Source organism: Bufo bufo, chromosome 3 (assembly GCF_905171765.1).
Source record: "Bufo bufo chromosome 3, aBufBuf1.1, whole genome shotgun sequence".
NCBI classification, from domain to species: Eukaryota; Metazoa; Chordata; class Amphibia; order Anura; family Bufonidae; genus Bufo; species Bufo bufo.
This window is the reverse complement of record NC_053391.1, coordinates 377,567,355-377,594,991: the sequence shown is the minus strand read 5'-3', so window position 1 is coordinate 377,594,991 and position 27,637 is coordinate 377,567,355. Positions and strand designations below refer to the sequence as shown.

The following is a 27,637-nucleotide window of genomic DNA, read 5'->3' as shown; positions in this document are numbered from 1 at the left end:
TTGTTATTACATTTTGCAACATTGTATAGAATTCAGAAAAGAAATTGCGAAAGTTTTCTCTCAGGGCTTCCTGGCTGTGCAGATAGTGTGTATTCCCTACATTCCCTGTACAGAAAGTTCGAGAACCTCCCTGCTCAGAGCTCTCCCCTCACAACCCCCTCCCAGCTTCTGGGCGTGCTGCTAGTGGCTTCCTTTCAGTTAACGCGCATGCGCAGCTCGCCGGGGCGGGTAGAGGGACCGTACGTGCGGCACAGCTGAGTAGGGTCGTGACGTCACGGCGGCTGTAGGACAAGTCGGAACAGTATTGAACGTAAACAATAAGGAGCGCGGGCGGGCGGTAGAAACAGGACGATCCGCACAGCACCGAGTGTGAAGAGGGCGGTCGTGGTAAAAAAAACAACAACAACAAATCCTCTGTAGCAGTGAGTGGGACGACGGCGACTACACCCGGGTCATGGAGAGCCCTTTCACTCTACGGGTGAGCGTGTCCTCCGACCAAGGCGGCAGGAAGTACATGGAGGACGTCACCCAGATCTTAGTGGAGCCGGAGCCCGGAGAGGGCGAGCTGTCTTGGGAAGAGGAGGAAGACGACGAAGCGGACCCTCCACAGCGGACCACAGCCCCCAGCCGGGCGTCCCAGGCCAAGAGCGGCCAGTGCGTGGGCTTTTTCGCCGTCTTCGATGGGCACGGGGGACGGGAAGCCGCGCACTTCGCCAGGGACCACTTATGGGGCTTCATCAGGAAGCAGAAGGGCTTCATGTCCCGGGACCCGCAGGAAGTGTGTGCGGCCATCCGCAAGGGCTTCATAGCCTGCCACCATGCCATGTGGAAGACACTGCGTGAGTATGCCCGCTGCCCCGGGGATAATGCCCATTGTGTGCCCTGTCACTGTGACCACTGGGAACCAGGTCTTCTAGATGCCCCCTCCCCCTCCTCTGGCTGTCTTTGTTGTCATTACTAGGCAGATCCGCGGCCTGGATCAGTACAGTAAGGGTTAACCCCGTTTGTTTTTCTGTCTGTATTCAGCCTCCAGTCCCGGAGGACCTTCCTGCCCGGTGGTCCTAGTCCTGGGTCAGTGTGCTGTCCATTGTTCCCTGCCCTTGGATGTCACCACAGTGTAGACAGGCGTCCATTAAGCTGCTGGATCCTGCTGTCAGATAGACTGTTCACACAATGTGGGTCACACTGGTTGGTCTACGTAATACGGTATCCGGTAAAGCGAATGAGATCTGCCAAATCTCATACACATTGTGGTGTTGTTGTTGTTTTGTCTTTTCTTTTACTTGCAGATATTTTAAAACCTGTCATTAGTTTGTTTGATTCTGTACATAACAGTAGTTGTTTTCTCTATAGATTTCAAAAGCCCGTGCTCGTATCGCGTCCCGCAACCACTTGAATGGATCCGCACGATACGGAGCGGAAGCACTACAGAGCACTTCCTTGGGATTTCGGTCCGTGCTTCTGCACAACGCTAAAAAATAAATAAATAGAACATTATTTTGCGGATAGCTGACCTATTCAAGGGAATGGGTCGGCAAACGTGGGTGCACGGCTGGCGCCTGTACATTAAGCAGCACAGGGTGCACGTGTTTGTGTGCATGAGCCCTTGTGGTTTGATACGACGAGAAGATCATTTCATACGGATCGCACACAAAAGGGTTAACAAAAGCAGAAAATCTGCAACAAAAAAACGCCCAAAAATGAACCAAAACTGCAATAAATAACGTGGACTTGCGTGCGGTTTTCGTGCGGATCTTCAGCATACAAATAAACGTCTACCCCGGAATCCTGCCCAGTTAGTTGCATAAAATATAAAGCCATTTAACAGTGATCTAAAAGTAGCTCTGTAGGACGAACCCCAGGAGCCAGGCCAAAATTTGATGCTTTCTAAAAAATTTTTTTTTTTAGATCTACGGAAATGTGAGTCTGGCTCCGGTAATCCCCGCCCCCACCAATAAAGGAACATTTGCCCAGATTTCACCAAAGTGACGCGTCCAGTAGGACGTTGTGTTTGTGGAAAGAGCTAACATATGGTTGCTGCCTGTGCGGACAGACATTAGCAGGTGCCTCTGGGATCAGGGCTTTTGTGTGCGATCCATATGTGTATCAGACCATAAGGGCTCATGCACACAAACACGTGCGCCCTGTGCTGCGGATAGCAGTCCACAATGTACAGGCGCCAGCCGTGCACCCACGTTTGCCGACCCATTCACTTGAATAGGTCAGTGATCCGCAAAGTCATGTTCTATTTTTTTGCAGTGCAGAAGCACGGACCGAAATCCCAAGGAAGTGCTCTGTAGTGCTTCCGCTCCATATCTGGCGCATCCATTCAAGTGGTTGCGGGACGCGATACGAGCACGGGTAACAAGCTTGTGTTCATGAGCCCTGATAGTATAGACTTAATTTAAAGAGATGCCCCTTATATAGATTATACTTGGGTTGCTCCTGGTGGCCGCCGCTGCATCTCCCTATTGCGCGGATCAGAATTTCCGGTGAAGGGAGGAGCAGGCAATAGCAGGCTGTGACGGGGATGAGCCTCCCTAGCATCACGGGTGTTTTGATCCACGCGGCGGGGATCAGGAGCGACGATGGTGTCAGGGAGCTGGGTAAGTATATTATCTATGAGGGGCCTTGGAATTGGGGGCTCTATCAGTAGATTCACGCGCTGTGTTCCTGGATTTGGGCTGTTTACTATATGCTGATGGAGCCTTGGGCACGTGTGCATGGTGCTCTACACATTTCTGTCGGAGTTCTGGAAACAATTGAGACCGCCTGAGAATGTCCCTTTATTTTAATAAAAGATCCTCATATGTTAGGGTGGCCATACACCTTCTATAGTTGTGGGCGGATTGATCCTTCGGCTGACCGCTATCTCTTCTGACTCCCCCATATATGTCCTAGTTAGACCAAACGTATATGCGGAGTGGAGTGGAGAAAACCCACCGCCAGAAGGGTCTATCTCCGGGGATAACAAAAGGATCAGGTGAAAATATTTACTTCGCCCCATCCTTCTCTCCCCAGAGAGGTTACTCCTTTTGTAGGTCTTATTCAGGGACAGTTGGTTAGAAATTAAGAAAAATCCAGAGCTAAATCCCGTTAGCAGTCTAGATCTCAATGGACCAAACCAATAAATATCCCACAAAAAAACAAGTAAAAGGTTACAAACTGCATCTTTAGTAAGAAAACACATTAAAAACCTATATCTGTGTCACACGAAACGGCTGATAAATGACAAGATTGAGCCCCCAACCATCATATACAACACCAATGAGAGAGCTCTCTACTGGTGTACACTATGTCGGATATTTATCTAACAGAAATATGTCTATGTATTAGGCGTGTTTCTGGGGCAGATTGCGGCACAAGGGTGCTTCGTGCCGCAATATGCAACTTCTCCCCGCTCACGCCAGGTCAAAAAATAAAATAAAAGGCGACGGGCTGGTAGGCCCGTTACATCTACCATTTTATCCGCCTGTTTTAGGTGTGGAAAATGTCCTATTATTGTCCTCATTACGGACAAGGATAGGACTGTTTCATCAGGGGCCAACTGTTCCGTTCCGCAAAATACGAAATGCACACGGACGTCATCCGTATTTTTTGTGGACTGCGAAATGCATAAGGTCGTGTGCATGAGCCCTAAAGGGAGGACTTGAAAGAGTTAGAGATGTCAAGAATAACTGCGGAGAATGCATTGGGGATGTCCTTCTCATTTTGATGCGAGAACTGATACTTGGTCATGAAGAGAGAAATTCAGGCAAACATGACCTTTTTTTACTGACTTTTCCTGCGTTTGGCTGGCACATCGAGCGTCCATGTGGCTCCTCTGCTTCGGCAATCTTCTTATCCGGGTCCCACAGTGTAAGAAATAAAGGGATTACTTACATGTCAGTAGCACTTCAGGGTCAAAATGGCTTTTATTCTCACCAGTAGCATCATCAGGGATGCAATATTTCTGTAACTATATCACTGGCAAATAATACTAAGCTCATAACCATATGTTTTGTCATAACTTTCATATCCTTTTAATATTGGGCTTGGCTTAACCCCACCCATGTGTCATACTGAAAGTGTCTGAGAAATGTCAGGGACCTCTGTTCTATGGTGAAGAGGTTCAGAAGACAGCATCGCACCTGTCCAGGGGTTGTGTCTGGTATTGCATCTTGGCTCCACTGGTTTTCTTCTCTTGGACAACCCCTTGATTGTATTGATGGATGGAGTTCTGAGACCCCCACTATCATTACAATTGGGGGTAGTAGTGCTCTGCTGAGCGCTATGCTTTCTTTGGCAGTCCCCTAGAGTATGAATAGAGTAGCGGTGCTCATGCTTGGAAGCGGCATCATTCATATGGAGAACATGGTGCCCTTGTTCTCATTGGTCGGGGTCTCACCTATCAGACACTTGAAGGGGTATTCTGGCTGTTGGGGGATAACTTAACCACAGGGTAGGGGATAACTATCAGATTGATGTGGGTTCTACCTCTGGGACCCCCACAATCATGAGAACTGTACCCCTCAGAGCCCCCTGAAATGAACGTAGCAGCCGGCGGGCATGTGAACTGCCACTGCATTCATCTCTGTGGGAGTTCTGGAAATGGTGCTATACTGCAGAACTGCCATAGAGATGAATGGAGCGGCAGTGCGCATACTCTACCTGCTGCCCTTTTTATTTTAGGGGGCTCCAAGGGGTTTGGTTCATTGTGATTACGGAGATCCCAGCAGTAGGGTCCCCTCACCAATCTAATATCTATCCCCTACCCTGTGGCATGTAACTGGAATACCCCTTTAACGCCTATCTTGCCCCTATCTATTCCCTCATTTAGTATGAACTAAAAGATCTTTATGGGTCATGAATGAAATTCCTCCCTGAAAATAGACTGCTTCTGTATGTGGGCTAAAAGGGCTAGCGGAGCCCTTGGTGATGCACACGTTCCTGGACGTAGGCTCTATTTACTTGCATCTCTGGTGACCTCATTCATTGAACAGGCTGTTGTCAGTGCTGTGCGATGTAGCAGTGTACGCTCGCTCAGGATTCTTGCCGGGACATGTCCATATGAGCGCTTTTAAAATTAGTTTACTGAAGTCAGGCATAGCCCAGGCGTGTCCTGCCTCCCGTGAATCAGCTGTCATTAGTCCTCACTGTGCACTGCATGCCAAGATACATCCATTGGGTCTCATGCAAAATGTATTCTCTTTACTGAGATGGATTTTTGCCCTCTGCTTTTCCTCTCCTCTTCCCTTCATGCATGCTTGGCCGAGAGTGCACGTATACGGAGGTTTGGGAGAGAAAATCCGGCTTGGGCTACTTGAATGTGGGTGCAGGCTATCTTACAGAAATTCCGCACAGATTTCTGTGCATTTCCACACCAAAAAGCATGTGCTTACGGTTTTTGGTGTGGATTTGCTGAAGATCTCGGGCATTGAAAAGGATGAAATTCGCACAAATAATTGACATGCTGCAGATTTTAAAATCTGCCCAACAGGTCAATTTCCACACGGAATGAAAAAACAAAGTGTGCATGAGATTAGTGAAAATCTCATACGCTTTGCTTGCACTTTATTGCACTGCGTTTTTTGTTTTTTTTCGCACTGAAAAACGGAGCGTAATCTGCAATGTGTGCGGGTAGCCGTAAGGTTGCAAGAATTTTTGTTCCTACACTTTTTTTTATTGATTCTAAAGATACATAAATTAGGCGGGATTAACCCCTTCCCACAAACGGCTGTACTGTTCTGTCGCAATGCCAGTCGTGGGGAATCATAAGGGCACAGAAGTGGACGGTCGGGCTCCCCCTGGTTAACCCTTTTGATGCCGCAGGCATCTAAACTGTTTGAGCGAGGGAGCTCCCTCCTTCAGCCCATAGGATTAAGCTGGCACAAATGGTCTTGGCAAATGCCCCCAGGTCTGCCATAGGTGGGGATCACAGACATTGAGGGGCAATAATGCTTTGGAATGCTAAGGGGCATGTGATGGGAAGTATGTTAGAGGTTTTGATCATGCAAACCTGCTGACTGCACTTGGTAGAGTCTGCGGAGTGCAGGACAATCCTAGTTTTAGCCTGAGAATCCTCAAAGAAGTTAAGGAAAATAAAAATCTTTAGTAAGCAATGTATTGAAATCACAGGAAATAGCCATCGTCTTATGGGCCTTACAATTACGTACCAGTACTAATGAACAACAATTACCAGCATCCAAAGGACCAGCAGAACAGTGTTTTAAATGTACATACATAAACCCCCAAGATTTATTTGGAGTCTTTTTGGCTAGCTATAGTTTTTATTTATTTTTTTATACTGAAAAAATAGTAGCGGGTTTGAATTTTTTCATTCCTCTTCTCAAAAAACGAATGAAGGGCTAATAACTGAAACATAAGATACACATTTCTGGTATTGTTGTAATTTTAAAGACCTCTATAAAAAGTTATACATGAATAATAGCTGTTGTCTGAACACGTGTCGGGAGCTATTTCTCCACCAGAAACCTGGCCTTCCTTTATACATTTTCCACAGCAATAATAATAATAATGTGACAGTCAGTATAACCACACGTCCCATCTTGTGCTACTTGTATAACAGGCTAGATCAGTACCTGAGACTTTCAGCAGTGCTGGTCTTAAAGGAGTTGTCAGTGTGTGTGTGTGTGTGTGTGTGTGTATATATGTGTATATATATGTGTGTATATATATATATATATATATAATCGATCGCACGGGTATATTTAATCTTTCATGTTTCCTAAAAAGAGATCAACAGTATCCCCCCATAACAGTGACCTCCACAATGCCTGCCCCTTTAACATTGACCAGCCTTTTAACAGTGACTTTCATAGTGGCCACCCCTTTAACATTGACCTTCATAATGGCCAACCCTTTAACGGAGACCTCCACAGTGCCCGTATGTTTAATAGTGGCCCCTTCTCCCCTCCATGCATGTAGCAGTGTAGTTGTGCCATCATACGTCATATGACTGAATATTTAAGGACCTGCGAACTGCTAAAACCTGTGATCAGTTGTTATGGCAACCTGGGGTAGGACCTGCGAGCTTCTATTGGCTAATAAGGGACATGTGACCGTGTAAATGGCAGTTCGGATTTAAGTGAAAGGCTTGCTGGCTTCTATTGGCTAATGCAGGTAATTTTTTGTGAATATTTCCGGAACGTTAAGTCCTAGAGAGCTGAGACCCGGTCTAAAACCTTCCCGGACACCTGATGTACCTTTTGTGCCAAATTTGGAGAAGATCGGTCCAGTCGTTTGGTCGCGCATAAAGAACGTCCAGACAGACAGAAATTCATATATCTATATGTATATATAATACAGTGGATATAAAAAGTCTACACACCCCTGTTGAAATGTCAGGTTTCTGTGATGTAAAAAAAATGAGACAAAAAAAATTATAATTTCGTAACTTTTTCCACATTTAATGTGACCTATAAACTGAACACTCAATTGAAAAACTAAACTGAAATCTTTTAGGTAGAGGGAAGAAAAAATATAAAAATAAAATATGGCTGCATAAGTGTGCACACCCTTAAACTAATACTTTGAAGCACCTTTTGATTTTATTACAGCACTCTTTTTGGGTATGAGTCTATAAGCATGGCACATTTTGACTTGGCAAGATTTGCCCACTCTTCTTTGCAAAAACACACTCCAAATCTGTCAGATCTTTTTATATCCACTGTGTGTGTATGTGTATATATACATACAGACCAAAAGTTTGGACACACCTTCTTATTCAAAGAGTTTTCTTTATTTTCATGACCATGAAGGCATCAAAACTATGAATTAACACATGTGGAATTATATACATAACAAACAAGTGTGAAACAACTGAAAATATGTCATATTCTAGGTTCTTCAAAGTAGCCACCTTTTGCTTTGATTACTGCTTTGCACACTCTTGGCATTCTCTTAATGAGCTTCAAGAGGTAGTCCCCTGAAATGGTCTTCCAACAGTCTTGAAGGAGTTCCCAGAGATGCTTAGCACTTGTTGGGCCTTTTGCCTTCACTCTGCGGTCCAGCTCACCCCAAACCATCTCGATTGGGTTCAGGTCTGGTGACTGTGGAGGCCTTACTTTCAAAGTTTTCCCAATTTTTCGGCTGACTGACTGACCTTCATTTCTTAAAGTAGTGATGGCCACTCGTTTTTCTTTACTTAGATGCTTTTTTCTTGCCATAATACCAATTCTAACAGTCTATACAGTAGGACTATCAGCTGTGTATCCACCTGACTTCTCCTCAACGCCACTGATGGTCCCAACCCCATTTATAAGGCAAGAAATCCCACGTATTAAACCTGACAGGGCACACCTGTGAAGTGAAAACCATTTCAGGGGACTACCTCTTGAAGCTCATCAAGAGAATGCCAAGAGTGTGCAAAGCAGTAATCAAAGCAAAAGGTGGCTACTTTGAAGAACCTAGAATATGACATATTTTCAGTTGTTTCACACTTGTTTGTTATGTATATAATTCCACATGTGTTAATTCATAGTTTTGATGCCTTCATAGTCATGAAAATAAAGAAAACTCTTTGAGAAGGTGTGTCCAAACTTTTGGTCTGTACTGTGTGTAATATATATATATATATATATATATATATATATATATATATATATATATATATATTCGCCAGTTTTCTTCTCTGCTACTTCTTGACCTGAATTCCAGTTTTCAACACTGCTCAGCAGAGCGTGCACACAAGTCACTGCTGCAGCCAATCTTTGGCCTCAGCCCCGTGCACTGCTGAGGTCAGTATCCATTTATTTGTTATTTTAGGCCATTTACAGGCGTTGCCTGAGTTTTTATATAACTCGGACAACCCGTTTAATTTCTGTGTCAATATTTTTGGTACGCTTGCCTTTAATTGGATATCTTTTATTGGCAGGTTTACCTGGCTCTTGTCGTTCTTTTTGTTCCCCTTGGGGCAAAGCTAGCTCAGATTTTAAAGCGAATTAGCAAAATCTTTTTTTCTCTCCCTTTTTGAGATCAGTTCTAGCTTTTCCGTTGTTCTCCAGCTTTCGAATTTAGAATTTTTAGTGTAAAATGTGATCCGGCAATTTCTTACTCTACTAATCTTGGCTGCAAATTTAATATGATGTATGTTACATATTTAGATTGATTAACCAGTGACTATTTTTATTTATGTATTTTTTTTAATTTTTTTTTTAGCTGAATGGCCAAAAACGATGACTGGTCTCCCTAGCACATCAGGAACTACTGCTAGCGTCATTATTATTCGTGGAAATAAGCTATACGTGGCCCACGTTGGAGATTCTGGTGTTGTAGTTGGCTTGCAGAACAGTCCTAAAGAGATGTTGAAGGCCCTAGAAGTGACGCAAGATCACAAACCTGAGCTACCCAGAGAAAGGGAGAGAATTGAAGGCCTCGGTGGCAGGTAAAATTCATTGGGATTGTATTGTTCTTGGCAGACTGAGACACAGACAAAGGTGCATTCATATGATTGGTATATTTTATTCTGAAGACTTCATTCCTTGCGATGCATTGGGTGAATTTGGGCATAACTCATGCAGATTTGTCATGAATTGAATTGCAGATACACCAGAAAATTAGTGGAAGATTTGCACTTCTTTTTATGTGCTGTGTGGACGTACCCTAAAGCACAAGCTACCTGCGCAATGCAGACAGACCAAAATGTTGTTAAAGAGTCCACTCATGTCTCATCATCCATGACGGGGGGGAGGCGTTGCTGAAAGCATAGGTTCACATACTTTGTCCGTTTTATCATTGTTTTCTGGACTAGTCTGTACATGATCCAGTTTCTTTCCTCTATAGTCGGTGATTCTGTGTGACAGTTCAAGACAAAAGATTAGACATGGAACTATTATCATTTTCCTGTTCTATTGTGTAACATTTAATCACGGTGAATTTAATTAAAGGTGTAGTGATCTAAATGCATTACCTTTTATAAAAGTAATCCTGTTTGACACGTCCAAGGCTACGTCCGTAGAATGTGTCCGCACCCGTTCCGCAATTATCCATTCATTCTCTATGGGGCACACAGTGTGCTGTCCGCATTTCCGGAGTGCGTCCCCGAACTTCCGGTCCGCAATAGCGGACAAGAATAGGCAGTTCTATGGGGGTGCCGGCCAGGTGTATTGCGGATCCGCAATTAGTGGATCTGCAATACACTACGGACGTGTGAATGGACCCTAAGTTGTCAGACCCAAGTGTTGAGGAGTTTCAGGCACCAACCCCCCCCCCCCCCCCCCCCCAAAGAATAAAAAATAAAAAAATCTTAGTAGCTTCGGGCTGTATCAGACCTGCATATAGTCTGCCAGATCATTGCTCATTAGCGTTGGTCTGCCTGTGTAAAAGTGCCACCAAAAAGTTTGCTTGTTCATCAGGCAATCACAATTTTTAAGTAGGCCGCATGGCAGATTGTGCCGTCTAATCACAGTCTGCTGCCGGCAAATAATGATTCTGTGTAGGGACGAGCGATGGCATTAGCGATCACTCCTCTCCATACTGTGGAGGAGGTTGCCGCATGTAAATGCAGCGGTCACCTCCATTGATGAGCAGCCTCCTCTGCTGGTCTAAGGACTCTTGCACACGACCATATGGCTTTTTCTGTATTTTGCTGCCGCAAAAAACGGATCCGCAAAAAATACAGATGTCTGTGTGCATTCTGTTTTTCGTGGAACGGAACAGCTTTCCCCTAATAGAACAGTACTATCCTTGTCCGTTATGCGGACAATAATAGGACATGTTCTATCTTTGAATGGAAATATGGAAACGGAAGGCATACGGAAGGCATAAACGGGGAAAAAAAAAATTGTTTGTGTGCATGAGCCCTAATACAGGCCCTAGGCTGGTTTTACACTTGAGGTTTTTACAGCATCATAAAAAGATCCGATTCACTTCTGTGCCAGTGTATCAGTCCCCCCCCCCCCCCCTCCTTTGATTTAAAAAAGAAATCTGATGTGAATTTGTCATCTGTTTAGATCAGTTCCAGAGGAAAAGAACATACTACAAAGAAACAAGTGTTAAACTAGCCTTAAGGAAAACTACCAGGCAATGGCGGATATGAAGACCAATTCTATCACCGGCTAGTAAAACCAGTCATTATAAATGGGAACAATGTGGCACAGCGGTAGATGTGCTTACAGCAGACTGTCTTCACTAAACAGTGTGCAAAATGAGCACTTGTGTAATGGAGGCTGCAACTGAATCCGCCTAGGATGCTCCTAACGTGCCCCATTAAAAAAATAACTGCAGGATCAGGAGATGGCTTGATTTTGCCGCCAATCACAGGCCTTAGCAGTTGCATCTGCTTGAACGATATGGCACAGCAGTGACCTATTGTTCAAGCAGATGTGACCACTGAGGCCTGTGTTTGGGTGCAGCTATTACGGGACCAAAGCTACTTACTTGTCTTGCGGGGACCAGAAGCGGCTGGGAACGGGGCACTGTGGACTATGTTGGGCGAATCTGAAAATTTGAAAGCCTATTTTTTATTTTATTTTATTCTGTTTCATCTATTTTTTTTATTTTTATTTTTCCTTTTTTGCAGTGTAATTAATAAATCTGGAGTCAATAGGGTTGTGTGGAAAAGACCACGTTTGACACACAATGGACCTGTGAGGAGAAGTACAGTAATAGATCAGATTCCTTTCCTTGCTGTTGCTCGGGCGCTTGGTAAGTGTATAAACTGCATTTTTTTAATCTTTTTGTATTCTGTACATGCAATGCAGGCATGGGAAATCCCACCAGTAGATCATTTATTTAGTGCCTGCTGAACTTTGATTCCAGATATCGGCATGTGGGCACTACTTATCTATTTTTGGTAAGGCTGTTTATATTTGTGTTACAATGGTATTTTAGCACTAGTATTAAGGGCCTAACTCATGCTCTCTATAATACATGCAAATTGGCTTTCATTCCATAAACAAACTATGCCTCAAGTGTGACCAGATGTAAGGGAGCTATCTTTAAATAAGTCAATGTTCTGGAGCACAACCAGGCTCTTCTTCAGTTTTGGCTGGGGGTGACCACCTTTTCCTGACCCTTGCAGGGCCTTTTCGCTTGGTGGGATTGGTTTATGGAGGCCCTTCTGTTACAGAGAGGGCTTTCGATGGACTCCATTCTTGTAACCTATTTTGTGTGAGACACTGCACTTTTATTGCACTTAAGAGAAGAAAGTCACAATTTTGGACTTTTACTAAAACCGGTCTGCAGATGAGGTGTTGGCTTAGTTATAATCTAAAATGATGTTTTAGGGACAGTTAAAAAAGGTCACATGTTGATTTCTAGGATTAGCTACCCTACATCTGGTGGCACTAGACATAGCCTTTTCTTTTTGCAAAGACAGCTAATTTTGATGTTTTTCCCAGAGGAGCATTGCATTACCTAGAAGACTCTTTACGCCTACTAGGTGCTGTCCACTGCCCCACTGGATCCTCCATATACAACACACTATACCTGCTATAGAAAAATACTGTAGCACTTCTTTCTGATCTTTCTTTGATGTTTTTTGCCATATCTGTTACCTTCGTACTTAAATGAATACCTTTTACCAATATTCCTGTTTCAGGTGACCTATGGAGTTATGATTTCTACAGTGGAGAGTTTGTCGTATCTCCCGAGCCAGACACAAGTGTGCATACCATTGATCCACAGAAACACAAGTTTATCATTATTGGCAGTGATGGTCTTTGGAACATGGTGTCGGCAGAAGATGCAGTTTCACTGTGCCAGGAGCAAGAGAAGATGTATCTTAATGTGAGGATGTATAAATGGCATGTGGTCAATGTTCATCTCATGTAAAAAGCCAGAATTCTTTAAATTGGGTGTCAAAGTATATATATATATATATATATATATATATATATATATATATATATATTTATTTTTATAAATCTTATTAACCACTTAACGACTGCCCATTGACTATAAACGTCCTATGGGCGGTCGTTTATCTCTGAATGGACATTCTGGAACGTCCATTCAGAGAGGACAGCTGCACGCTAATCGTGCAGCTGCCGAGTGGGGGGCCAGTGTCGGTGACAGTAGGGCACCCCAGAGAGGAGGCAGGGATAGTTCCCAGGTGTCCCTGCCTACTAGAGCGCTGTATAGACAGCGCTCAACGAACGCTGTGCGCTTCCTGTCCCGGCCCGGTAGTCATGTGACAGCATGAGTGCAGGAGCTGTCGGGTCTTCCACAGACCTCGATCAGCCCTGCACTGAGGCTGTACAGCATTGTATTCGGCTGTACAGCCTCTCTGGGGGCTGTATTTCCCCTGTAACTGGGGCTACTATGTCAGCCCCAGTTACAGGAGAAATCAATAGTGAAAAAAAAAAAAAGTGAAGTTAAATGTCCCCCTGAGGTCTTGTATGACCTTATGGGGGACGCAAAGTGTCAAATAAAAAGAACAGTGTTTTATAAAAAAAATAAAATAAAAAGGTTTCACATGTAAAAAAATAATCCCCAATTAAGTAATACATTTTATTTTTTTTAAATGGAAAAAAATAAGACATATTTGGTATTGCGCATCCGTGACAGCCGGCTCTATAAATATATCACATGATCCACCCCGTCTGATAAACACCATAAAAATAATAAATAAAAACGGTGTCAAAAAAAGCCATTTTTGTCACCTTACATCACAAAAAGTGCAACAGTAAGTTGCACAAAAAGGCATATCTCCCACAAAATGGTACCAATACAACAGTCACCTCATCCCGCAAAAAATGAGCCCCTACATAAGAAAATCACCAAAAAAATAAAAAAAAACTATAGCTATCAGAACATGGAGACATTAAAACATCACTTTTTTGTTTTCAAAAATATTATTGTTAGTCAAATAAAAATAAAAAAGTATACATATTGGGTATCGCCACGTCCGTAACAACCAGCTCTATAAAAATATCACATGACCTAACCCCTCAGATGACCACCGTAAAAAAAAAAAAGTGCCAAAATAATAAAAAAAAAATTTTTGTCAACTAACATCATAGAAAGTGCAACACCAAGCGATCAAAAAGGTGTATGCCCCCCAAAAGTACCAATCAAACTGTCACCTTATCCTGCAAAAAATGAGACTCTACCGAAGAGAATCGGTCAAAAAATAAAAAAGCTATGGCTCTGACTATGGAGACCCTAAAACATCATTTATTTATTTTTGTTTCAAAAATGCTATTATTGTGTAAAACTTGAATAAATAAGAAAAAGTATACATATTAGGTATTGCCACGTCCGTAACGATCTGCTCTATAAAAATGTCACATGACCTAACCCCTCAGGTGAACACTGTAAAAATAAATAAATAAAAACTGTGCTAAAACAGTTTCCCCATAAAGTGTAATAATGAATTATCAAAAAATCATATGTACACAAAAATGGTACCAATAAAAAAGTAAACTCTTCCTGCAAAAATCGAGCCCCTGCACAAGATGATCGGCAGAAAAAAATAAATAAATATGGCATTCAGAAAATGGCACAAAAACATAATTGTTTTTCAAAAATGCTTTATTATGTAAAACTGAAACAACGTGAGTACATATTTTGATATCATTGCATCCGAAAGGGCTCTTTCACACTTGCGTTGTTTTGTTCCGGCATAGAGTTCCGTCGTCGGGGCTCTATGCCGGAAGAATCCCGATCAGGATTATCCCCATGCATTCTGAATGGAGAGAAATCCGTTGAGGATGCATCAGGATGTCTTCAGTTCCGGACCGGAACGTTTTTTGGCCGGAGAAAATACCGCAGCATGCTGCGATTTTTGCTCCGGACAAAAATCCTGAACACTTGCCGCAAGGCCGGATCAGGAATTTATGCCCATTGAAAGGCATTAATCCGGATCCGGCCTTAAGCTAAGCGTCGTTTCGGCGCATTACCGCATATTGACGTTTAGCTTTTTCTGAATGGTTACCATGGCTGCCAGGACGCTAAAGTCCTGTTTGCCATGGTAAAGTGTAGTGGGGAGCGGGGGAGCAGTATACTTGCCGTCCGTGCGGCTCCCGGGGCGCTTCAGAGTAAAGTCAGGGTGCCCCACGCGCATGGATCACCACGTCATCCATGCGCATGGGGCACTCTGACGTCATTCTGGAGCGCCCCGGGAGCCGCACGGACGGTAAGTATACTGCTCCCCACTACTACTACGGCAACCAGGACTTTAATAGCGTCCTGGCTGCCATAGTAACACTGAACGCATTTTGAAGACTGATCCGTCTTCAAATGCTTTCAGTTCACTTGCGGTGTTACGGATCCGGCGGGCACCTCCGGCAAATGGAGTACACGACGGATCCGGACAATGCAAGTGTGAAAGAGGCCTAACAACCTGCTCTATAAAAATTGCACATGATCTACCCTGTCAGATAAATGTTGTAAAAAATAATAAATAAAAACGGTGCCAAAACAGCCATTTTTTGGTTACCTTGCCTCACAAAAAAGTAATATAGAGCAATTAGAAATCATATGTACCCCAAAATAGTAACAATAAAACTGGCCCCTTATCCCCTAGTTTCCAAAATGGGGTCACTTTTTGGGAGTTTCTACTGTAAGGGTGCATCAGGGGGGCTTCAAATTGGACATGGCATCTAAAAACCAGTTCAGCAAAATCTGCCTTCTAAAAACCATATGGCGCTCCTTTTCTTCTGTCCCATGCCGTGTGCCCTTACATCAGTTTACGACCACATGTGGGGTGATTATGTAAACCGCAGAATAAGGGTAATATTGAGTTTTGTTTGGCTGTTAACCCTCAATGGGTTAAAGAAAAAAAATGGATTAAAATGGAAAATCTGCCAAAAAAGTGAAATTTCATTTCCATTTTCCTTTAATTCTTGTGGAACACCTAAGGCTACTTTCACACCTGCGTTCGGGTGTCCGCTCGTGACCTCCGTTTGAAGGGGCTCACAAGCGGCCCCGAACGCAGCCGTCCAGCCCTAATGCATTCTCAGTGTACGTGGATCCGCTGAGAATGCATCAGTCTGCCAGCGTTCAGCCTCCGCTCAGCGAGCGGACACCTGAACGCTGCTTGCAGCGTTCGGGTGTCCGCCTGGCCGTGCGGAGGCAAGCGGATCCGTCCAGACTTACAATGTAAGTCAATGGGGACGGATCCGTTTGAAGATGACACTATATGGCTCAATCTTCAAACGGATCCGCCCCCATTGACTTTCAATGTAAAGTCTGGACGGATCCGTTCAGGCTACTTTCACACTTTTTCTAAGTTATAATGCAGACGGATCCGTTCTGAACGGATGCAAACGTCTGCATTATAGGAGCGGATCAGTCTGATGAAACATCAGACGGACCCGCTCCGTACGCTAGTTTGAAAGTAGCCTAAAGGGTTAACCAAGTTTGTAAAATCAGTTTTGAGTAACTTGAGGGGTGTAGTTTCTACAATTAGGTTATTCATGGGGGTTTCCACTAGGTAAGCCCCACAAAGTGACTTCAGAACTGAACTGGTCCTTTAAAAAAGTTGACTTTGGAAATTTTCTTAAAAATGTTAAAAATTGCTTTAAAAATTCTAAACCTTCTAACGTGCTAAAAAAAAAAAAATCACATTACCAAAACTATGCCAACATAAAGTAGATATATGGGGAATGTTTATTAATGAATATTTTATGAGGCATCACTATCTGTCTTAGGGTGTACCGGTACGTCCTAAGCTTAAATCGCGATTGCGGCGCCGTGGGTGGGTGAAATCATTCAGCGGGCATCCTGTCACAACGCCAGGGGGGATCATGTGAAACCCCCCCCCCCCCCCCCCCCCCCCCCCCGTATCGGCGATCGCCGCAAACCACAGGTCAATTCAGACCTGCGGTTTGCTGCGCTTTCTGCAGTTTCTGATTTCCCCCCCACCCCTGAAAGATTTTATGCCGGCGGGTGGTGCAGGGGGAGGGGTTGCGGGCGGTGCGGCAGGTGGGGTCGCGATCCCCCGCCCGCCGCCTCCTCTTGAAAATTCATTGGTGTTCAGTGGTTATACCAGAGTGTCAGCACATTGCTGACACTCTGGTATAAACGGCTGACTTCTGTGCAGATGTCAGCTGTTTAACCCTTTCCATACCGCGGTCCGTACGGACCGCTGTATGGAAAAGGTTAACAGTCAGGGAGCTCCCTCCCTCTCCCATCGGGGGGCTGCTGTGCCTTTGCAGCCCCCAGACAGGATGGGGTCACAGAGGGAGGGAGCCCCCCTCCTTACCTTTCCCCGTCTGCTCAGTTGTGGCCACAACCGAGCAGACGGGGAAGGTTCCAATGGGAACAGGACATCTCAGGCATCCTGCTGTCCATGGTGCTGAACAGATCTGTGCTAAAGGCATAGATCTGTTCAAACAAAGTGTAAGTAAAATACAGTACAATACACTATATACTGTACTGTATTATACAGACATCAGACCCACTGGATATTCAAGAACCAAGTGGGTCTGGGTCAAAAAATGTGAAAAAAGTAAAGATAAAATAAAAACACATTTATCACTGAATAAAAAATAAATAAATACACTACACATATTGGATATCGCCGCGTCCGTAACGACCTGATCTATAAAACAGTCATGTTACTTTCCCCGCACGGTGAAGGCCAAAAAAATAAAAACTATGAGAAAATAGAAATTTTGCCCACCTTACTTCCCAAAAAAGGTAATAAAAGTGATCAAAAAAGTCGCATGTACACCAAAATAGTACCAATCAAATCGTCATCTCATCCTGCAAAAATCATACCCTACCCAAGATAATCGCCCAAAAACTGAAAAAACTATGGCTCTTTAGACTATGGAAACACTAATTGTGTAAAACTTACACAAATAAAAAAAGTATACATTATTAAGTATCGCCGCGTCCGTATCGACCGGCTCTATAAAAATATCACATGACCTAACTCCTCAGATGACCACTGTAAAAAAATGAAAATAAAAACTGTGTAATAAAAGCCATTTTTTGTCATCTTACGTCACAAAAAGTGTAATAGCAAGCGATCAAAAAGTCATATGCACCCCAAAATGGTGCCAATCAAACCGTCATCTCATCCCACAAAAAATGAGACCCTACTTAAGATAATCGCCCAAAACTGAAAAAACTATGGCTCTCAGACTATGGAGACACTAGGGCCCCTTTCACACGGGCAAGTATTCCGCGCGGATGCGATGCGTGAGTTAAACGCATTGCACCCGCACTGAATCCCGACCCATTCATTTCTATGGGGCTGTTCACATGAGCGGTGATTTTCACTCATCACTTGTGCGTTGCATGAAAATCGCAGCATGCTCTATATTCTGCGTTTTTCACGCAACGCAGGCCCCATAGAAGTGAATGGGGTTGGTAAAAATAGCAAGCAAGTGCGGATGCGATGCGATTTTCGCGCACGGTTGCTAGGAGATGATCGGGATGGAGACCCGATCATTATTATTATTATTATTATTTTCCCTTATAACATAGTTATAAGGGAAAATAATAGCATTCTGAATACAGAATGCATAGTAAACTTGCGCTGGAGGGGTTAAAAAAAAATATATAATAATTTAACTCACCTTAGTCCACTTGATAGCGCAGCCGGCATCTCCTTCTGTATTCATTCTTAAGGACCTTTGATGACGTCACTCCGGTCATCACATGGTACGTCACATGATCTTTTACCATGGTGATGGATCATGTGATGACCGGAGTGACGTCATCAAAGGTCCTTTACCCAGGTCCTAAAGAAAGAATACAGAAGGAGATGCCGGCTGCGCTATCAAGTGGACTAAGGTGAGTTAAATTTTTTTAATTTTTTTTTTTAACCCCTCCAGCGCTATTTTACCTTGCATTCTGTATTCAGAATGCTATTATTTTCCCTTATAACTATGTTATAAGGGGAAATAATACAATCTACAGAACCCCGATCCCAAGCCCGAACTTCTGTGAAGAAGTTCGGGTTTTGGTACCAAACATGCGTGATTTTTCTCACGCGAGTGCAAAACGCATTACAATGTTTTGCACTCGCGTGGAAAAATCACGGGTGTTCCCGCAACGCACCCGCACATTTTCCCGCAACACCCGTGTGAAAGAGGCCTAAAACATGATTTTTTTTTTTTAAATGAAATCATTGTGTAACACTTACATAAATAGAAAAATTGTATACATATTAGGTATCGCCGCGTCCGTGACAACCTGCTCTATAAAAATACCACATGATCTAACCTGTCAGATGAATGTTGTAAATAACAAAAAAAAACGGTGCCAAAAAAGATATTTCTTGTTATCTTGCCTCACAAAAAGTGTAATATAGAGCAACCAAAAATCATATGTACCTTAAACTAGTACCAACAAAACTGCCACCCTATCCCGTAGTTTCTAAAATGGGGTCACTTTTTTGGAGTTTCTACTCCAGGGGTGCATCAGGGGGGCTTCAAATGGGACATGGTGTCAAAAAAAAACAGTCCAGCAAAATCTGCCTTCCAAAAACCGTATGGCATTCCTTTCCTTCTGAGCCCTGCCGAGTGCCCGTACAGCGGTTTACGACCACATATGGGGTGTTTCTGTAAACTACAGAATCAGTGCCTAAATAATGAGTTTTGTTTGGCTGTTAACCCTTGCTTTGTAACTGGAAAAAAAATATTAAAATGGAAAATCTGCCAAAAAAGTGAAATTTTGAAATTGTATCTCTATTTTCCATTAAATCTTGGGCAACACCTAAAGGGTTAACAAAGTTTGTAAAATCAGTTTTGAATACCTTGAGGGGTGTAGTTTCTTCGATGGGGTCACTTTTATGGAGTTTCTACTCTAGGGGTGCATCAGGGGGGCTTCAAATGGGACATGGTGTCAAAAAAACCAGTCCAGCAAAATCTGCCTTCTAAAAACCATATGGCGCACCTTTCACTCTACGCCCCGCTGTGTGGCCGTACAGTAGTTTACGGCCACATATGGGGTGTTTCTGTAAACTACAGAATCGGGGCAATAAATATAGCGTTTTGTTTGGCTGTTAACCCTTGCTTTGTTACTGGAAAAAATTTATTAAAATGGAAAATTTGCCCAAAAATCTAAATTCTGAAATTTTAACACCATTTGCCATTAACTCTTGTGGAACACCTAAAGGGTTAACAAAGTCTGTAAAATCAGTTTTGAATACCTTGAGGGGTGTAGTTTATAGAATGGGGTCATTTTTGGGTGGTTTCTATTATGTAAGCCTCGCAAAGTGACTTCAGACCTGAACTGGTCCCTGAAAAATTTCTGGAAAATTTCAAGATTTGCTTCTAAACTTCTAAGCCTTGTAACATCCCCAAAAAATTAAATATCATTCCCAAAATGATCCAAACATGAAGTAGACATATGGGGAATGTAAAGTAATAACTATTTATGGAGATATTACTATGTATTATAGAAGTAGAGATATTGAAACTTGGAAATTTACAATTTGTTACAAATTTTGGGTAAATTTTGGTATTTTTTTTTTATAAATAAAAATGATTTTTTTTTTACTCCATTTTACCAGTGTCATGAAGTACACTATGTGACAAAAAAAACACTCTCAGAATGGCCTGGATAAGTAAAAGCGTTTTAAAGTTATCAGCACTTAAAGTGCCACTGGTCAGATTTGCAAAAAAATGGCCAAGTCCTTAAGGTGAAATAGGGCTGAGTCCTTAAGGGGTTAAAAGCAGAGAGATTCAAATTTAGAAAACATATTGACTCAAATTTTTACCATTAACATGAAGTAAAATGTGTCACGAGAAAATCTGAATGGCTTGGATAAGTAAGGGTACTTTCACACTTGCGGCAGGATTCCGGCAGGCAGTTCCGTCGCCGGAACTGCCTGCCGGATCCGTCAAAACGTATGCAAACTGATGGCATTTGTCAGACGGATCAGGATCCTCATCCGTATGACAAATGCATTGAAATGCCGGATCTGTCTCTCCGGTGTCATCCGAAAAACTGATCCGGCATTTATTTTTATCACATTTTTTTGTGGTCTGAGCATGCACAGACCGCAAAAACGGATCCGACATTAATGCATGTCAATGGTAAAAAATGCCGGATCTGGCATTCCGGCAAGTGTTACGGAATTTTGGACTGGAATAAAACCGCAGCATTCTGCGGTATTATCTCTGTCCTGAAAAGGCAAAAAGACTGAACTGAAGACATCCTGAATGGATTGCTCTACATTGAGAATGCATTAGGATAAAACTAATCCGTTCTTTTCCGGTATTGAGCCCCTAGGACGGAACTCTATGGCGGAAAAGAAGAACGCTAATGTGAAAGTACCCTAAAAGCATTCCAAAGTTATTACCACATAAAGTGACACGTCAGATTTGCAAAATTAAGCCTGGTCAGGAAGGGGGTAAATGTCCCGGTCTGGAAGTGGTTAAAGAGGCATTTTCACCTGTTCATGAATGGATTGCCAGCAGCCTGCAATGAAGGTCCAGGTGGGTGTTACCAGTTAGGGGTTTGTCCCTGCCCAGTCTGACATCCAATCAGTGCTGCCAGTGTCAAGACTGTGCAGAAACACACTTCCAACTGGTAACGCCCAGTTGGGCCTTTATAGCAGATTGCTAGCAATTCATTCATAAACCTATAAGGCCCCCTTTCACACGTTTTCCGCGCGGGTGCGATGCGTTTTTCACTGATGGTTGCTAAGAGATGTTGTTTGTATACCTTCAGTTTTTTATCACGCTTGTGAAAAACGCATCAAAATGCATTGCACCCGCGCAGAAAAAACTGAACGCAATCGCAGAGAAAACTGAACTGCATGCAAAATGGTGCGAGTTTCACTGAAGGCACCCTAAACGCATCCAGACCTAATCTGTCACGCTCGTGTGAAAGAGGCCTTATAGGAGTGATAGAGGAATGGCACATCATAATCATAATGATTATGTACAGCCCAAATTACAAGAAGCCGGTTCTGTAGTACGATATACTTCGTGTTGTGGTGCTCAGCGTGTAAAGAAGTAAGACCAAAACAATTCGCAATGTCTAGAGAAGAAAAAAGGAGATTTGCGGCACTCACCAAAGTAATAATTATGTTGCAGCTTTATTCAAACTTCATGAGAAGACGGTGCACATGTAGGATCCTGGGGCGGACACACTGTAGCAAAAAGTAGCGGCTACGGCTGTTTCGCGCGTGAGATCGCGCGGCCAGAAAAAAAGCGCGATCTCACACGCGAAACAGCCGTAGCCGCTACTTTTTGCTACAGTGTGTCCGCCCCAGGATCCTACATGTGCACCGTCTTCTCATGAAGTTTGAATAAAGCTTCAACATAATTATTACTTCGGTGAGTGCCGCAAATCTCCTTTTCTCTTCTCTAGACATTGCGAACATCATAATCATAAGACAAGATACTCTAGAATTGTTGTTACATGGGGAATGCAAGCAGTTACTAAAAGAGATGTCAGAAGAGGTGACGGGTCCACTTCAAATCTTTGAAAGTCTACTTTAGTAATATTAAGGTCAGTTCATTCAATAGCAGGTTCTATTGAAATGGGTTTTAAAACAAACGTCATCCATACCGACTTAGGCCATTTGTTTAAAGTGACATATATATTTTTTCAATGTTTTATGTTCTAAATTATTCAAACTTTTTTGGCTTTCAGGGAGAGAGTGGACAGTCCTTTGCAAAACTGCTTGTAAGCCGTGCACTCACCCAATGGAGACACCGCATGCTACGAGCGGACAACACTAGTGCCATTGTCCTTTGTATCTCCCCTCAATCAGAAAAGCAGAGATGCTGTTTTAATGATGAAGTATTTATTAACTTATCTGACAGTACACACTACAACAGCCAGGACATGAACCTCATGTCAACATCTCCATGTTCTACACCACCAATTAAGGTAAAAACGGATACGGTTCTCAGTGCGCTTGCACTGCAGAATGTTATTAGCTTGAAAGAAGAAAACAAAGGCTTCCTTGTAAGACTTGATGTTTTTTTTTATGTATCATATGCACTTTTATACTTCTATTTTGACAGGTTAACATTTACAGCATTTTAGATTGTATAACCTTATTTTTCCTTTATATTGCCTTGTCTCTGTATTCTGCTTAACTAAAAATATACGTATCTTTTTGGCGTTTTGTAAAGCAGTTGGTTGAAAAGAGTTACGCTCTGTGATGCACTATTACGTCACAGAGTTCAGGTAGTTGACCCTTTGTACCAGCAGTACATCACAGTACTAGCATAGACTCAGGAGTGGGGCCGGCGCCGTTGTTGGCAACCGTCTCATTGTTGCTGCCAATAGTGACTTTGGCAAAAATAAAAAACCTCTAATGCCAGAATTTTTTTACTACAAATAGCCCTGCAGAAAATGAGCCCTCACACAGCACCATCGTTAGAAAAATAGTTATGGGTGTTAGAATATGGCGACAACAAAAGGTTTTCTTTTCCCCCCTCCCTAAAAGAGCTTTACATTTTTTAACCCTTTTGCTACCAGCGCCATACAAGTAAGGCGCTGAAGCAATGTGTAAAGATGGAGCCCACTTGCACGTGTAGCTTTGCTGCAAAGGAATGCCGTGGGGCCAAAATCCATAAAACTGCAGAGGAATTGCATTTTTTATATTTTTTCCCAATTCCACGCCCATTTGGATTTTTCTTTCCTGCTTTCCTCTACATTGTATGCCATATTAAATGGTGGCATTAGAAAGAACAACTTGTTCCACAAAAAACAAGCCCTCATATGGATACGTTAACGGAAAAATAAAAAAGTTTTGGCTCAAGGAAGACAGGGTAGAAAAATGACAATGCAAAAACAAAACAAAAAAAAACAACACTAAAAACTCTGGTATCCAAAGGGTTAAAATGTGTTCCAGTCCCTCAACATTCTTGTTTTCACTATCTGTCGTCTGTCTTGATACCAGTGACCACTAATACGCCTTTTTACAGTGGTTACTAAGGGGCTTTAGGCTACACCCTGCTGTCTTTTAATAGTGTCCTATCTAAAAGCTGCAAGTGTCTCCTGTGCAGCAAAGAGCAGGTGCTCCGCTCCCGTATGACAGCTGGGCTACTGCTCTAAGTGCCTGAATCTGCAAAATCGCTAATGTTGGTCATTTAAGCCCTTAGATCCCGCGGACAATAGCAAAATTGGCATCTAAGTGGTTTCAGAGGGAGGCTTTGTCGGCCATCAGCACTGCCACGAATGAGATGGCAGGGTGCCGATGTCTATACACAGCAGCCAGGGGTCCAATGAAGCACCCCAAGCCTGCCCTTTGTGTATGCCTGGGCTAATATGTTGTCTGTCAGTATCCTACTGACAGCATAATATTCATAGTATTCAGTATATTGGGCAGACTAGATGGGCCAAATGGTTCTTATCTACCGACACATTCTATGTTTCTATAAGTAGTACATTGTATTATGGAACAGATCGGAGGATACATTTAAAAGTAACTAATAACTATAAAATAAAGAATTAAATAAAATTATAAAATAAGCACACACCTTTTTCTATTGAAAAAAATAGCTTTTAATGTTAAAATAACCCCTCCACATATTTTTATTGTCACATCCATAATGAGCTAAACGATACAATAATCGTGTTAAAAAAAAAACAAAAAAACTGCTGTTTTGTCTTATCCGCCACAAAAATTGGAATATAAAGGAATCCAGAAGTCTTGTATACCTCAAAATAATACCAATGAAAACTAAGCCATCTTGCAAAAATCAGGCCCTCAAACAGCTTGAAAAATAACATGGGTCTTGAGATGCAGTATTTGGTATCGCTGTATATACAGTATTTGACCCAGAGAGTGAAGTTATTATCTTATTTATGATTAGTGTTAAATGAAGTCGCTTCGGTCAAAACTTCGTTTGAATGCTGTACGGAGATCCGCCCCCTTACAACATTCAAATGTATGGGCACCGGAGTCTCGCGATTTTTAAACTTAAAAACCATTTTAGAACTTGAATCCGAAGTCTGCTTCGGTACTGGCTGGTTTTCAAGTTTAAAAATCGAAATCCGAATTTATACACCGAAGTCTCATGAGACTTTGGGGATAACTGTTCACCTCGCTGGAGCACATACATTTTAATGCTGTATGGAGATGGATCTCTGTACAACATTTCAAATGGAGTTTTTACCGAAGCGACTTCTGATCTATGATCCGAAAGCTTACTTCGCTCAACCCTATTTGATGCAAACTGAGGGGGAGATTTATGAAACTGGTGTAAAGTAGAACTGGCTTAGAATTCACAACGTTAATCAATGAGTTATATGTACCCCAAAATAGTGCAACTTGATTCCTCAAAAAACACACCCTCCTTCACAAAAAAATATAACTCCTAGTGGACTTTGTTTTTAGGCTGTGTTTCCACTTATATGTTGGGGTGCTTCAGTTGTATTAAAACAAATGCAGATTTTAAAGGGGTTGCTTTATTGCTAATAGGGGATAAGTGATCAGCTGGGGCCCCCGCTAATCGCTACAGTGGGGGCCCGTGTTCCCCTGTTTGAATGGAGCAGTAGACATGCTTTCTCGTTTGCAGCTCCATTGAACTCTATGGGGTTGCCAGAGATGGCATACTGCAGTGCTGATTTATTAGTTGATTTCCTGAGGTTGTGTGAGGGACTACTTTCTTTGCACTGGCTTTAAAAAACAAAACAAAAAAAACTTCTCATATGGAATGTAGCAGAGCATGAGGGATTTTCACAAAGAATTACTTGGCCAGCTTATCTAGAACTATTAGTAGATTGCATGACCTAATATGTTTTATCTATTTCAGATTCTGGAGGACGATCCATGGTGGAGGATTTCACTTTCTGAGACTCTTCCATCTCTTATCCGCCGAAATGCCTTCTCTGATGGTTGTAGCAAGTGGGGCTCAGAGTCAGGCAAATCGAAAGCCCTTACTGCATCCTCCCCCCATTCTCTAGGTGATTCAGACAAACCTGAAGAAAATGGCAGCCATTCTCAATGGGCGAGTAGCTCTTCCAGCATCTCCCCTGTGTGTCTTTTTCCTGGGACCTCATCAAGTGTTGGTGCAAAGGCCTCTAAAACAGGTGGCAATACTCCCAAAACTGCCATGGAAAAATTGGCATTAAAACGGACATTGGAGGAGTCCAATAGTGGGCCTGCTGTGAAAAAGCCAAGGAGGACCTTTACCAGAAGTGGAGGAGTAACAGAGAGTGCCTCTGCTACCCCAAAAAGGAGGAGTGCAGACAGGGTCATAATGAGACGCAGTCTTAGAGGCCAGAAGAAACTTGGACATCCATTACTACACCAGCCACGTAAAAGTATATGTGTGTGCTAAATGCTCTGCTGTCTTGTCTGGTTTTTATGGTTTATTGACTCCTTTTTAATTTTGAGGGTGTTTTTAATGCAATACATTGTGTCCTCCAGTTTTCTGTCAACCAGCACTTCACATTCAAGACTTTACCTGACTCAGTGAGTTATTCTGCACAATACGACATACTTGGTCTACTTCCAACTGCAGGTTTATGGACCACCCAGCCTGTAGATAGGTGCTATGACTAAGGTGTTATTTCTATTTTTAGTAATATTTTTTTTTTTTTTAAATATATATATCTATTTAAATATTCCATGTTAGGATCACTTGCTTAATGTGGTAGCATACGGTTAAGATGTAAAGAAATGATTGTGTTGCATTATATCTTATTGTATAAATTAATTTTATATCCATTTCTATCATTTTTTGTCAGCTCTCAGACTGTTGGAATATTTATCCATTATTGAAACTGATGTGTTTTTTTTTTAAATCCAGACCTGTCTGCTCTTAATTATGTTTCATGATAATTCATCAGGTAAATACATGTGGAATATGAAAATAGATGAGCTTGACAAAACTTTGAGGACTTAATATTAAAATGATAGTGTAGACAAGCTTTTAATAACCGTTTTGTATAGAAGTTCTGAACCAGTTGTAAAATATCAATTCTTCTCAGAAGGCAAATGCTGTGTACATTATTTGCCAGTGTTAGGGTACTTTCACACTTGCGTTAAAGTTTTCCATTATTGAGTTCTGTCACAGGCGCTCAATACCGGAAAAAACGCATCAGTTTTGTCCTAATGCATGCTGAATGCAAAAGTAATCCGTTCAGTATGCTTTAGGTTGTCTTCCGTTCCATCCCTTTTACTGTATTTGGCCGAAGAAAATATTGCAGCACGCTGCGTTTTTTTTTTTTTTCTCCAGCCAAAATTTCAGAACACTTGCTGGATCTGGCATTAATTTACATTGAAATGTATTAATGCCGGATCCGGTACCAAGTGTTCAGGAAATTTCCGCATTGACGGATGACACTAGAGAGACGGATCCGGTATTTCAATGCATTTGTCAGACGGATCCGGAAACAAATGATATCTGTTTGCATGCGGATTCTTCTAACGCCAGTGTGAAAGTACCCTTAGTGTTTGCTATACCTCAACTTCCATATAACCAGCAGCTGTCTACAGAAAAAAAAAAAAAAACACATTGAAGGGGTTTCTTGGGAGTATAGTACTGATGACCTATCAAGATGGGTAATAAGTACACCAAGCATAGCGCCATAAATTGTATAGTGGCTGTGCTAGTTATTGCAGCCCAACCACATTAACTTGAATTGGACTGAACCAATAGGCCATATGACCGAGGAAGAGGCTATAGAGCTCACCAGAGCGTGGCCTCTTCAAAAAACGGAGTGGAAGAGGCGCCAGGAGTCGGACCCCCATGGATATTCAATATTTTACTCCTGGGAAACCTATTTTTTAACATTTTAAGGCTATGTTTGCATATTGTTA

The 27,637-nt window shown here is 42.5% G+C and overlaps 1 protein-coding gene across 1 annotated transcript; it reads left to right on the top strand.

Annotated features, from left to right (window-relative positions):
* The first annotated feature begins 193 nt into the window (after positions 1-193).
* On the top strand, positions 194-27,174 carry PPM1D (protein phosphatase, Mg2+/Mn2+ dependent 1D). The gene is made up of 6 exons (XM_040424691.1): positions 194-839; positions 9,160-9,385; positions 11,522-11,646; positions 12,542-12,729; positions 22,507-22,746; positions 25,626-27,174. Exons 1-6 carry the CDS (start codon positions 455-457, stop codon positions 26,151-26,153), a joined length of 1,692 nt encoding a protein of 563 aa, XP_040280625.1. The 5' UTR covers positions 194-454; the 3' UTR covers positions 26,154-27,174.
* The last annotated feature ends 463 nt before the right edge of the window (positions 27,175-27,637 follow it).